The sequence below is a fragment of the Meles meles genome, chromosome 2 (genome assembly GCF_922984935.1).
Source record: "Meles meles chromosome 2, mMelMel3.1 paternal haplotype, whole genome shotgun sequence".
NCBI lineage: Eukaryota > Metazoa > Chordata > Mammalia > Carnivora > Mustelidae > Meles > Meles meles.
In genome coordinates, this window is record NC_060067.1 from 28094675 (window position 1) to 28109425 (window position 14751).

General features: G+C 40.9%; 1 protein-coding gene across 12 annotated transcripts in view; it reads left to right on the forward strand.

Annotated features, from left to right (window-relative positions):
• Positions 1-12060, forward strand: part of FRYL (FRY like transcription coactivator) — a 259514-nt gene extending 247454 nt beyond the window's left edge. For 9 of the 12 annotated variants that reach the window (XM_045986638.1, XM_045986649.1, XM_045986574.1 and 6 more), the window contains 5 exons: positions 4036-4104; positions 7139-7156; positions 7904-8014; positions 9256-9446; positions 9946-12060. In XM_045986638.1, coding sequence (XP_045842594.1) covers positions 4036-4104; positions 7139-7156; positions 7904-8014; positions 9256-9446; positions 9946-10204 — 648 coding nt within the window. In that variant the 3' untranslated portion in view covers positions 10205-12060. The remainder of the gene's footprint in view (positions 1-4035; positions 4105-7138; positions 7157-7903; positions 8015-9255; positions 9447-9945) is intronic. The other 3 variants (XM_045986599.1, XM_045986606.1, XM_045986630.1) reach the window with 1 other exon arrangement.
• The last annotated feature ends 2691 nt before the right edge of the window (positions 12061-14751 follow it).

Consider the following 14751-nt stretch of genomic DNA (forward strand, 5'->3'; position numbering starts at 1 on the left):
CACTGGGAGTCCTAAGTGATGAATCACTGAATTCTACACCTGAAACTAGTTTTTAAAAGAAATTTTAATTAAAAATATGTATCTATTATATAAAGGCCTATCTTTATCATATGATATATCTATCATATAAAGGCCTATGAAAAGTATAAAACCGGGCTCTTGTTCCCTTAATATACTAGGTGAGACTATACAGCACAAGCACTATATATGAATAATTAGTAACAGAAGTGAAGGGTCAGTGTATAAATGAAAGTACTGAAAATGAAAGAGACTTCACAGCACTGTGCAGGTCTAACAGACGCGATGCTGTACACTGTGATTTCCGAAGCAAGGTCACTTTGGGCCATTAGGAAAACTTCATGGAATAGAGATCAGACCTCAGGCCTGGACAGATGGTAATTTTAGATTGTGAGATTCTTTCAGGGAAAGAATATGGTATGAGAACATACTAATATTAAGGCTTTCTCCCCTTACAAGGGAGGAGGGAATCTTACATTTGGACTGACAGAGTGAGGATAGATGGGTAAAGACGGAAGAGGTTCCAACGTTGGGAAACTATCTGGCAAGATCTGGTCATCTTACTATACAGCAGTCCCCCTTCCCCGTGGAGGGTACATTCCAAGAGCCTCAGTGGATGCCTGTAACCATAGAAAGTCCCAGAACCCTATTTATACTGGGTTTTTTTCCTGTACATGATAAAGTTTACAAAGTAGGCTCAGTAAAAGATTAACACAATAGTAATGGACTGTAAGAGAGGCTGTATGAAGGTGGTCTCTTTCCCTCAAAATACATTCTCGTATGGGACTCACCCTTCCCGCGATGACGGGAGATGATGCAGTGCCTGCAGGGTGAGATGGAGAGGTGAATGATGAAGGCTCTGTGACGTAGCGTCAGGTGACCATTGACCTTCCAGCGATAGGTCGGAGGAGGATCACTGCTTCCCGGCTGCCCTTGACTTTGAGGGACTGAACCACCCTGCCATGTACATGCTTGTGCTTGTCTTTTGTGTACTTAGGATTGCAAAGCTGTTGAGTGTCTACAGAGAATTGCTGGGTAGAACATATGTTCCCCTTCATTAGATTCCGCCATGTGCTTTCCTAAAAGATGCTCCATCAGTTTATAATCCCTGCAGAAGTGTGGACAAGAGCTACAGTTGCTTCGTGTCTTCGCCACCACTTGGTATTTCCAGCTTTTAAAATTTGAGTCATGCCAGTGGGCGTGCGGTATTTTAAGGTATTATTGTGCATTTCCCCTGAGCACCTATTGAGCACCTACTCAAATAGTTGTTTTCATTTAGGCATTTTTTTGAACTGTGCCTTCAAGTATCTTGTCCATTTTTAGAAATAGGTTATTTATGGCTTTCTTATTGATTTCTAGGAGTTTATTCTAAACACAGCCTTTTACTGGATGTGTGTACTATAAGTTTTTTCCCTTCCCTGTGGCTAGCATTTTCACTATTAATAGCATCCTTTGATGAGCACAAGTGTTCAGTTTTAATGAAGTCCTAGTTATCCGTCTCTTTTCCATTATGGTTAGTGCCTTTTGTGTCTTCAGAAATATCTGCCTACCATAGAAGCTGTGATAGATTGCTACTATTAGTGACCTTGATCAGTCATGCCTCTCTGTGTCCACACCCTTTTAGAATTTGGCTTTGCTGTTCCTTCCATCAATAGATGGAGGCTGGTCTGCCATCTCTTAAGTCTGAGATACCCTTGCCTTTTTCTGACCAGTCACCCAGGCGCCCCCTCCCCCATCTGTTCTTTGTTACCTTTTTTCCTCCTTTCTTGTCTTGGAACCAAGTATTTCTTGTTGCTCAGGTTTTTTGCCCTCTAATAGTTTTTACTATTACAGTATTATAATTAAGACGTTCTTCCATTATTCCTTGAGTCTCCTGAGGGTCATGAGTGAAAGCCTGGGGTGTGCATCAGGACCCCCGCCATCCTAGCCGCTAATGACCGGTTTTTCTTTTCAACACAAGGAGACCAGAAATCTCTGCTTCCATTTTTAGCCTCCCAGATGCTGCTGCTTGGTTTTCTAGCCTTTCCACCTGCACATGTTAGACGTTAGAGCAGCAGTGTCCTGAGGGAAGCTGCACACAGTTGGGCCCCTTCTCTGCAGTCCCCTTTCCTCCAGCATACTGGCCCTCAAGACTTCCCTACCTTTGATGATCCTGTTTTCCCAGCTCAGTGAGACCGTGGGCCACACACCCACGCTATCTGTTCAGCCTCTCTGCCTGAGGAATAAGCAAAGCAGATCCCCTGGTAAACACCGGGATCTCCACCAGGCTCCCTTTCAGGGCTTTGGTCTAACTCCCTCAATCCTGGTGGATGGTATTCTGCTTCTGTAGTTGTCCTCGGAGGACTGGCCTTATACAAGCTACTCCATCACGCCCGGCAGCCGAACCTCTCCGGTTGTCTTAACCTTCACTTGAGCCTTGAGTAAAGAAACAGTAATGGCAGGGAGACTGACGGGATGTGAACTGAAGATATTGTGTACGCAGACTACTGTGGCTCGCGCACACTGGCTGGAATCACATGGGCCTGTACTGTCCAGGCCGGTGTGCAGCCATGGGACTGTAGCCTCGGGACGTGTCTCTTGATATAGTGGGAAAAAAAAATTAAATAAAGCTCCCAAAATGCCAGATCGCTGGCATTTTGTAGAGGCATAGAGTAGAAAAAAATCATATTTTGTAGGAATGGGACATTAAATATTCAATTACTGTTTTTTCTAGTTTATTAATATACTTGGACAAATTGGCCTTGGTTAGTGAGGATGATTAGATGTGTACACATTTTAACATTATATATGAATAAATACTGACACATTCTACAGTAGCTTTCAGCCGAGTGTTCTCGACATTAAGAAATCTGCTGGATCGCTTCTGACAGTGGCTGCCGGCAGCTGTATCTCACTAGGAAAGCTTAGCATGTTTCCTCAGAGATGCTGTCAAGCCAAAGCCTAAGGGCCTGTGCGGTCTGAGGGACGAGAATAAAAGCAACAGAAGGTCAAAGAACTGTTTGGAAATAACTGAGAGGTCTAATTTTCATTCTCCGCGTGTAGAACGGTCAGCTACAGTTGAGCGTTTTAAATGCCTCGTAGTACTGAGACATTTCAGAGTGTATCCGTAACGTAGCGAGTAGTTTCTCTCCAAGTCTTAATTTCTTATATATATTAGTTTTATGCTTAATCTAGCACACACGTAAAGAACCAGGAAGTAAAAAAACCAGACATTAAGAATATCGAACTGTCAAAACCCAGGGCTTCACTTGGAGGCTCTCAGCGTTTACTTCAGCTCGAACATTCCACGAGCCCCACACTTTTCCCCAGTAAACTACAATACTGTTATGTTATTTTTATTTGACCAAGGAAAGGATACCTTAAATAAATACCCAACTTTAGGAATAGCCCGTGGATAAGGGGGGAAAAAAAACACATGTGGCTTCTGTATCCAATATGCTTCAGAGATAACATGTTTGTCATTCATTACTGTCCAAAAGGAAGAAAAGGGAAAGGAAGTAAAAACAAGATTTAAAATGGATTTTGGTTTCTGTTTCACTAATTAAAATGGACACCAGTCTTCTGAGAATTACACTTCTGATAAGCAAACCGACCTGCTTAATTTGAAGTTGCTTTTATTAAATTGTGCCTCCGGAGGGAAGCACGTCTTTGTTGCCCCATCTTACGTTAGACACAGGTCAGGTATAGGTTGCGAAGATTTCCAATAAAATCTGCAAAATGAGGGCTGCTGTTTGCTGAAAAGCGGCGCCAGGCGTCCCTGGAAGAGAAGACGCTTTATTGCATTTCTGTGCGCGAAGCCCGAGTGTGTTCGTCTCCTTGTACTTTACAGCACTGTCCTGCTCTGGGCCGCTGCGTATAATTAGGCTCAAGTGGAGACTGAAGGATCTGTCTATAACCAGTCCCAGAACTTCAGGTTCACTTGTAAAGTGATTTTATACACACAGGCTGTTTGATTACCAGTTTCATGGTGCGCTATACAATCACTATGTTAAAATTTACGGTTACTTATTTCTTTAGTGGTTAGACAACTGTAAGAGGACATTTGGTGCCAAAGAAGACCTATACAGGATAAACACAGAAGCACAGGTAAGTCTTCTCCGCTTAGTTTTGCTGTATTTCTAGATCAGGTAGAATGATGTGTGTGCGTGCGCGCGCGTGTGTGTGTGTGTGTGTGTGTGTGCATGTGCACGCGCAAAGGTCCCTGCTTGATAATGCTAGAATTAAAACTTATAACACTTTTCATTTTTGTTATCAGAACCATCTTGGTCCAAGTTGGGTTCAATGAGATATTGGCTTAGTAATGAAAAATGCACTTTAATAAAAATGAACAACCAGCTTGGGACTGCAGCTTAATAACACTCAGCAGATAAGCTTGATGGGTATCTGGGCAGTCCAGGTTAGACCGTACTTGCTGCATCTGCCTCTTCAAAAAATGTTTGTTCTGCATTAGTATTCTGCAGATAAATTGTCTGGTCGGGAAAGCAAACCTGCGAGGAATGTTATATACATTCATGGTGGCCTTTCTAAAGGTGAAATTCTGACATTGGATAAATTATAACTTTTGTATAGCATGAAAGTAAGAGTAATGTATTTTCTTCAAGTACATACATATAACACATTATTAAATGAGGATAAATTAGGCCCTACAAATTACTCTAATAGGAATATAGCATCCTATGGGGGAAACGCAGTCATCAGTTAAAGTTAACAACGTCTGCACTGACATCAGAATTCCAGGCTTTTCCAACATTGGTTATACTGTTAAGCATTTCTTGTCACTGTGAAAGTTATTGTACTATTATAACATGAAGTTTTTTTAAAAAAACGGAAATGTTGAGAAAATAACAGGATGCATTTCACATTCGGTAGATCTGTCCTCACAACTGTGTCTCATAGATGCTATTATTATCATCCCCATTTTGCAGATGAGGAAGCTGAGGCTCAGATCAATGTATCTAAAATCAGTAAGAAAAGAGAATTAAGATTTAATCTAGGCAGGCTGACTCCTAATCCTGCGCTGTGTTACACGGTAATGGCCAGGTGACCCGTGTAAAGAAAGAAACATGGAAGAATGAGGAATTAACTCTAAACTAGAACTGGAGCCTTTGGTTTTATCTTCACCACTGTTTAACTGCATGGCTTGAGTATGTAACATAAACTCCTTTTTTCCTACATAAGTTAGGTGATTAGACGAAGTGATTTCTTACATTTCTCTGCCTTGAAGAAAATGAGTTCCATCTCCAAGAGTCTAAGTCAGTTAATATAGCTCAAGGTTTTCAACTAAGTGAAAACTGAAACCTGTATATTTTAGAATTTGATTTATATCTTCTCTCTCCTTTTACATTCAGCTCCTTGAGATTGGGGACACCTGTTACACATTACTAGTATCTGTCTCTGTGTATGAAAATTCTTTTGCATAATAAATACTTATAAATGAAAAAATATATATCTGCCAGCTTCAGTATACTGAATATCAAGAATTTCAAATCTGGAAAGTTGGCATATTTAGAGTAACTTCTGGTAATTCAGAGCTACACAATTAACTACATTTGTGTTTTCTCCTATAATTGTGACCAGAGATTGATTTGAGAGAGAGAGATCAAGCAGTGGAGGGGCAGAGGGAGAGAGCCTCAAGCTCTCAGGCAGACTCCCTCCGGAGCCCAACGTGGGGCTTGGTCTCATGACCCCAAGATCATGGCCTGAGCTGAGAACAAGAGTCAGATGCTTAACTGACTGAGCTACCCGGGCGCCCCATCATGATTTCTTTTCCATTACATCCCAAAGTAGATGCTATGAGTGTATGCATTTAGAGCCGGTTCCATTATTTCAGCTAATAGAAGTGAGAAAAAGTATTTGAAACTGAAGTGGTTGTTAGTTTCCATATAATACTGTATAAAGCAGAACCTCAAATTTAGATATGCTAATATGTTTGACATTGGATTATGCTCAACTAATAATTCACGGAATAACTATCCACGTAATGCATAAGGAAGCAGAATGGAGCCGAAGGTCACCTTTGCTTAGAAAATCCCTTCTAAATGGATAGGAATGTTATATAAACAGTCCTTCAGAGGACACTGTTTAGAAAAGCAGAATTCAAAGGAACTTTTAGAAGCAATATTTACATCGTAACAATTGCCATTTGAATTAGAAATCATTCTTCTCTAGAATGAACCAGAAACTAGGTCCAAGTGCTATAGATATTTTAATAGAATATTTTTAAATAGTCCTTAAACTAGATGTTTTGCTCTGTATTTTACTACGTACATCTCGTGCTCGCTTCGGCAGCACATATACTACGTACATCTCTTTTGACTCAAACGTAGTTGGGCTGAACCTCTGAAGTTCACTAAATTGCACCTGGAATGCGTTTTATTTTATTTAAGATTTTTTTTATTTGACAGACAGAGATCACAAGTAGGCAGAGAGGCAGGCAGAGAGAGAAGGAAGCGGGCTCCCTGCTGAGCGGAGAGCCCAATGCAGGGCTCAATCCCAGGACCCCGAGATCATGACCTGAGCCAAAGACAGAGGCTTCAACCCACTGAGCCACCCAGGTGCCCCTGGAATGCGTTTTAAAACACACCTCTGTGTTTGACATTCTGTGTTCTGACTCCACCAATTATGGCAACATGGGACCTAATTAGTAAGGGTAGGAAGCCTGGACCCACACCAGAGATCATCTTCTTGTGGGTATTTATAAGATCATAAGCAAGTTCGTTTCTAAAAACAGTAATTCATGTCTCATTGTCCAATCAGAAATTTTCCACTTTACTGATGGAAATTTTATGACATTTGCTTTTTCTCTTAGATGACTTACACTAGCCAAGTTTCCCTAGATCACGTTAGTTTACTTTCGTCCTGTGTAGCTTTCACACAAGAAATAAATTATAGCCTAAAGGTAATTTAGTTATTTGGCAAAGAGTTTAAAGTATCCTGGATTGTTACAGTAAGTATATAAAAAGTTTTATTCTGGAAATAGCAACTTTTTCTTTTGGATGCAATTAAATGTTCTTCAGTTTGCCTGGGACATCTGTGACCCTAGTTAAAATGATTTCTTACACTAATTCTTGGTCTTTTTCTTCCTTTGTATTTTTTGTGAACCGATCACCTTCTTGCTTAGCAAATGGAAATTCTAGCAGTAAGTGACCTGTCTTAATTTATAGACTTATTCATGTCAGACAAACTGATTTTCATTTGCCATTTGTGACCTAGCAATGTTTTGTCATGGACTGCTTTAAGCGTATGCTTCAGTTCCGCATAGTCCTAATCCATGAAATGTTGGTCCTCTAAAGAGGAGATTCGCTGATACACACAACTAGCAGCCACCTTTTTTGTACATCTATAAACTAACATTTTAAACTTAATTTTAAAAATCAAAAGTGCCGATGTTAATTTCATGGTCTCATTTCCATGAGATTACAAGGTTTTGGGTTTGTTTTTTTTTTTTAGAAAAACGAATTCATTTTTAGGTAGGAGATAAGCCAGTGTGACTTTGCTTTGTCACACATTTGTTGATAAATGCTGTGAGATATACATCTCAGTGGGCAAAAGTATATGCATTTGTCCTTTTAATTACGAATTTCAAGTTAAAGTGAATCCTTTTTAAAGCATTTGATGTTGCCTGTCGAAAAATTCTGATGTGAAAATGTGCTTCTCACTAAATGAATTATGTAACCAACAATCTTTAAATTTTTATTTTAATCCCAGTCTTCAAAGCATCTTTCCTCAGTTTCATACTATATTAACTTGCTTACTGCAGAGAAATAAATGTCAAGATAATTTTTAACATAATTACTTATAAATTTTTACTGGAAATGTACTGTCTACTCAAACGTCACGGACAGTGGCACCTGAATTTAACGCAGTGTTATTTACTTACTTCTAGGAACTGGAGCTCTGCCGAAGGTTATACAAACTGCATTTTCAGTTGCTGCTTCTGTTCCAAGCCTACTGCAAACTGATCAGCCAAGTAAATACAATAAAAAATGAGCCAGAGGTAAATATTCAGTTCTAGCAGGAATTACTGATCCTAGAATATTAAATTATAACACGCATATTCCTTGTAGGAGAGCTTACGTCAAAAGTCACTTAACAGTGAGTCCTTTTTTTCAGAACTGTCATTTTAGAAACGATGTGCTATTTCGGGACCTGTCAGTAAATAAAACGGCAGATAGCCAGCGGTCTTGAAAGGTTCAAGACCTTCAAGGTTACAGCAGCACCAACAGAGCATCTGTAACCAAAAGTCAAGGAAAGCACATCAGCTGAATAAAGACACAGTTAAATTATGAAGCTCCCCTAACGTCTTGTCCATATATTTTTGTAGTTTTAGTGACGCACCTTCAACCTGTCAAAAACACTTTGAATGCTGGAAATCCATGTAGTGAATAGGTTCAAAGACAGTGACTTTAGTCTTTTTGACCCCCTTGTCAAAGCTGGTACTGAAACAGGAAATGCCTTCACTTTCATTAATTGGTTATATCAATTTAAAAAATACATACTTGGTTTATATAAAATGCACTGGGTAAATAATCTTTTAAAATATAAAGACTTTCCTTCGCTGTCAAAAAAATTCATGACTCCCCCCATAACAGTGAATGATTTTTACCATCCAAGATGTAATATCACATATTAAAACCAATATAAACATTGGTTACAACCAGTTTTATTACATCATAACATCTATTATAACCTGCTTTTTTCTTTTCTTTCCTTAAATAACCTCTTGCCCAATGTGGGCTCGAACTCACAACCCCAAGATCGAGTCATATGCTCCACCAACTGAGCCAGCCAGGCCCCCCATCATTTGTTCCTTATCAAGAGTATTTAAAGATGATGGTTTGGCGGGGCGCCTGGGTGGCTCAGTGGATTAAGCCGCTGCCTTCGGCTCAGGTCATGATCTCAGGGTCCTGGGATCGAGCCCCGCATCGGGCTCTCTGCTCCGCAGGGAGCCTGCTTCCTCCTCTCTATCTGCCTGCCTCTCTGCCTACTTGTGATCTCTCTCTCTCTGTCAAATAAATAAATAAAATCTTTAAAAAAAAAAAAAAAAAGATGATGGTTTGGAAGTCTACTGAATGGAGAACTGGGAATATTAACTGCCTTTAACTACTAACCTTAAGGTTCGCCAATCTTAAAGAGAAGCTACTCCTATCATCAGACACAACTTTACAGCCAATTAGATGCTCCTTGGGTTCTTTAATATACAGATAGATCCTTTTAAGGTATATTTATTTGTTTCAGGTCATCAACATGTCTGAGGAACTTGCCCAACTGGAAAATATCCTCAAAGAAGCAGAGTCTGCTTCAGAAAATGAAGAAATCGACATTTCCAAAGCTGCGCAGACTACTATAGAAACTGCCATTCATTCTTTAATCGAAACCTTGAAAAATAAGGAATTTGTATCAGCTGTGGCACAAGTGAAAGCTTTCAGGTGAAATGGATTTCATACCTCCCCACCTAGACGGAAGGGGATTTTACACTGACTGGGTTTGGGCTTTTGATTTGTTGTTTCAGTATCACGTCTTTACGAAAGAGAGACTTTGGTATTTTCTACAGTTTTCACTGAAATGACACCAATTTTAGACTTTGTTCACTCTGCTACTTGGGGGGATACATTTGCTCAGATATTAAAACAGATCCTCTGATTCACAAGGAAATTTTGTTACAGGTATTAATTTAATGTCGCTGACTTTAAAACTGCTTGAGTCTCAGGACTTAAAATTGTTATGTATTTCAGGGGTGCCTGGGTGGCTCAGTCATTAAGTGTCTGCCTTCAGCTCAGGTCATGATGCCAGGGTCCTGGGATCGAGCCCTGCCCTAGGCTCCCTGCTCAGCGGGGAGCCTGCTTCTCCCTCTCTTCCTGCTGGTGTTCCCTCTCCCGCTGTGTCTCTGTCAAAATCTTTAAGAATATACTATATTGTGCATTTCAGAGCTCTCTGGCCCAATGACATTTTCGGCAGCTGTGAAGACGACCCCGTGCAGACGCTGTTACACATCTATTTCCATCATCAGACGCTGGGCCAGACGGGAAGCTTTGCGGTGATTGGCTCTGACCTGGACATGTCCGAAGCCAACTACAAACTGATGGAACTTAATCTAGAAATACGAGAGTCTCTACGCGTGGTGCAGTCATACCAGCTTTTAGCACAGGCCAATCCGATGGGAAATTTGGTGAGCACTGGATTCTGAGAACCTTCAGGCATTTAGGGCAGAAACAAAGCGGAAGCTGACGAAGAATACGAACGGGCACCTTTTATGAACCCTTGCCGTTCCCAGGTGACTCTTCCTGGCAGCATCCACAAGGCGAGTGTAACTAATGTCCAACTCTTACCAAGATAAAGAAGGTCGGACGGAATCAGAGATCTGAAGAAAAGAAACCTTAACGGCTGCCAATACCTCCCACGAGCAACGTATGAAGAAGGCATTTTTTTTTTTAATTACTTAACCTGTGTGAAAAGAAAAGGGCTAAAAGTGATGCATACAAATACATTATTTTCTGGAGAAAGGAGAGAATTCCCAGACTGTTTGCAATAATGGCCTCTAATACTGAGACATTGGAAAGCAGGTGACATGAGGCTAAAATCCAGGCTCGTTCATTTTAGCTGAAGACCTGCGCGGCCGCGTGAGTCCCAGCAGCCAGGAGCGTCCTCTGGACTTGACGCTCGATCATCTACATGAAGAACCATCAGTCGGATAGATACAGACTTATTTGCAAAAACCATTGATTTTTTTTCAACACATGGGGTGAGGGCGTGGGTGTTTTGTTTTTTAGTCTGTATAAGGGGTTGTGTGTGCGTGAGCTGGGATGTGTGCGTATGTGACAGTCCTATTTTCAAGGTATGGATGTTTGGTGATACCGTGTCAGCATGCCTCAAAGAGCACTGCAAGATTATTTTTGAAGAAATTTTATTTTATTAGATCTAACTCTTCATAGTGTGTGAATGTTAGAACATTTTAATAATATTTTAAAGCTGGGCTTTCCCGGTATTTTGAAAAGAAATAATATATCTGTTAATGTTATTGGAATGCTGCTCAGTTCTCTGATCAGTGCTTACGTTACGATTGTTGATAACTAACCAAAGTAGATGCCTGCAGAGACTTTAAAAATGTAAAATAAAGATGTATGCTGCCCGTCAGCTATTCTCATTAGAAAAGTTAACTTATTTTACTCCATAATTATTATAGAAACTGTAAAGATTAAAACCAGTGTTGTACATTGGTGCAATGCAGTGTTAGACAAGAACAGGTGTACAAAGCTAAAGAAAAGATTGCGGTCACTGATGGTAGCATACAGGACCTGCGGGCCCCGGCGTCTGCAGAGAATTCAAGAAGAGAGATGCAAACCCATTTTTCTCTGTTCGTGTTCAGGACTCACGTGTTTCACCCAAAAGGAACCTGGGGCTATGGGGGTAAATGAAAGGAAGCCGGAAGACTGACTACCAAAACATGCAATATACTTACTCCTGTCGAAGTCTGTAGCATAACACGAACTGGATTCTGTCCTTTTCTAAATAGCATTTTGTAAAAGAAATGAATGTAGTCCCACAATTCCTCTGATTTGAAAGGAACACCTTGTATTTTTATAGGCATCTCTTATCCACTGTGACTTTCTTTTAAACTGGGCTCTGGGATTCCAGAGTTTAGAATGTAGAAATGAAATGCTTATAGCTTTGCCTTTTCTTGGGGGTGTGGACCCTGCCAGAAATGTAATTATGCTCAAGTGCATTAATTGAAGGCACTGTGCAGGCCGTTGGACTGACGACTCGAGTTCTGTCACCTGTAAAATCCAGAACTGGTCACGGCACATTCATGATCACTGTATTTTTTGACCCTGATAAACACACACACACACACACACAGTTATTTTAATGGTGTTCTGGTACTGTAAATGGTGTCCTTTAAATTATTTAATAACTTCGGGTGTGGGGCAGGAAGAGAGGGATGGTGTCCAGAGACGCCCCACACTTGACATCCTATCCTACCGTCCCCTATTTTCTCACCCTCCTTATATCCTTTTTGTTAAAATAAAAAGCATTGTAGCTGCTGGTTTGTGTTGTATTTTAAGGATGAATGATTATCGTGTGTGTGCAACATGCAGAAACTTGTCAAATACTATCCTCATACCGTAAACATACCGTAAACATCCCCCCCTAAGAGGGGGAGAATGAAGTTGAGAACAAATCGGGGTGACTAATTAATTGCCCAAACCAAACCTCTGAAGAGTTGAGATTTCCTGTGTTTACATAGTTAAGTTGATTAATAAGTAAGGTGAATACACCTGCAGAAGGCAGAAGGCAAATACAAAGTAGGCTTGTCCTCTTGCAACCGAGTTTTCCTAAAACCTATACTAGTTTGCCCCTCTGAATCCGGAGTTTGCATTTAGCAAAATATACCAGATGCTTAATTTATTAAATACCATATGTGGTTCTGGACAGAGCTGTTTGTGCTCATACGACCTTTCTCTTTTGCCCACCAAGTTGATCATTAGTAAGCCTGTACAATAACACCAAGAGAAAAGCTCTGGCAGTCTTTTCATTCTGCTTCTAAAATAGGAAGCCCAAAGCTTTGTTTTGTTTTTTTAAACACAATTTAAAAAATATTTTCTTCTTTTAATGATGTAACACAGGGGTGTAGTACAACCTACACAATCTACCATAAATATAGGAAATAACCATTTTGTTGGAACAAACTCACCAAAGCCAGAGTAAGTTTTCCTTATTTAGGTCCTGGAGCGCTGCTCACACACCACGCCAGCATATTCTAAATGAAAAAAAAAAAAAGATCAGAATCAATGTAATTATAATTGTACTTCGAGGCATTTAAAATATTCTTCAAAGTAATCCATGGTCACCTTAGAATCACTGGACACCCAGAGATAATGTATTCTGGGGATTTCCTTCTAGTCATAATGTCTGCCTTGCTACACACACACACACACACACACACAATTTCCTTTGTAAAGTGTGACAGTGCGCTATTGCCAAAATGTTGTCACAACTTTTAGAACAATATTTTTGTGCCACTTTGTGCAATACACAGTAGGGAAAACCTACTCTGGTCCTTGCTTTCCTCAACTGTAAAACGTTAGCTGCTCTATTAGGAAAAGTAATGGCAGGCGCTTTAGTTTGAAGAATGACTTAACTACCTATATTAATAGACTTGGGACTCTTTAGCAGGTATAGTTCGATGGTTCCCTCATTAAGTAGTGTTTACTTGTTTGCATGTTTGCATGCCACGAGTCAAGTAAGTTTCCTTTCCCTGTCCCTCCCTTCAACCAAATCTGTAGGAACAGGTGTTCGATCACCTTCCCCCACACATAGATGGTCATTCAGCTCTTTGGTCCTACCACCATTTTATCTGATCTTTGCCAAGTCTCCTTACTGGTTTACAGGCAGCCACTGTGATTATTTCTTTTTGAAGATAAATCTCTGTCCTACCACAGCTTTAACACCTTTTAGTGAATTCAGATGGCAAAGGCCAGTCAGTCCCTGGGGAAAGTCTAAAAAGTCCTCCTGGTCTATGCCTACTGGTGTCACTTGCCATCATGATGCCCATCCCTGTCCCCCAGAGTATTTGACTACTTTGGTTTCCTTCTGGTTTGCTCTACCACCGGGCCTTTGCACAGGTTGCCTTGGTCTGAAAACTTTCTCCTTCCCCTCTTCACCTAACTTCACCCAAACTTCAGGCCAGCCCAAGTGTCATTTTTCAGGCAAGCCTTCTCTGACCTCCCTAAATGTGACCCTCCATTATAGGCCCCTGAGTAGCTCTTAGGTGACAAACTCCATGTTACCTGTTTTTAATGTAGAAATAACGGCCATCTACTCACTACACTGGAAGCTCCAGAGGGGCAGAGCCACATCTGTTTTCCTGAAGTATAAGGCTGACTCAAGCAATAGTTTCCATGCCTTCATTCCATAAGCAACACCCAGGATGCTGGATGCTTGCTAAAATGCTTCACCCCCAGACGGTGATTTGGGAAGTACAGGGGCTTGGGAATCTGTTTTTACAAGCACCTTCCCCGGTTCATGTGGATGCAGAGGGGACCTCCCATTGCTCGAAGTGTTCTAGAGACCTCAGATTCATTTTAGGTTTGTTTTTTTTTTAAGATTTTATTTGACAGAGATCACAAGTAGGCGGGGGTGGTGTGGGGGGAGCAGACTCCCCGCTGAGCAGAGAGCCCGATGTGGGGCTCGACCCAGGACCTTGACATCATGACCTGAGTGGAAGGCAGAGGCTCAACCCACTGAGCCACCCAGGCGCCCCTTTAGGTTCTTTATGCCTTACATTTGTCTACATCCATGCATCCAAGATGTTAACAGACATTTCTGCATACTTCCCTCTAAAGTCGTAAGAGTTCACTTAAATGGAAAGATTAGAAAATTGGAAGGAGGGGCGCCTGGGTGGCTCAGTGGATTGAGCCGCTGCCTTCGGCTCAGGTCGTGGTCTCAGGGTCCTGGGATCGAGCCCCGCATCGGGCTCTCTGCTCCGCAGGGAGCCTGCTTCCTCCTCTCTGTCTGCCTCTCTGCCTACTTGTGATCTCTCTCTCTCTGTCAAATAAATAAATAAAATCTTTAAAAAAAAAAAAAAAAAAAAAAAAAAAAAAAAAAGAAAATTGGAAGGAGGCATAATTAGCACCTGGTTCCAGTTAAAGTGGTTTCTGTAACTATTAAACCAGTAACCCTCAACTCTGATACCATTAAAATCCTGAGGCTTGGGCGCCTGGGTGGCTCAGTGGG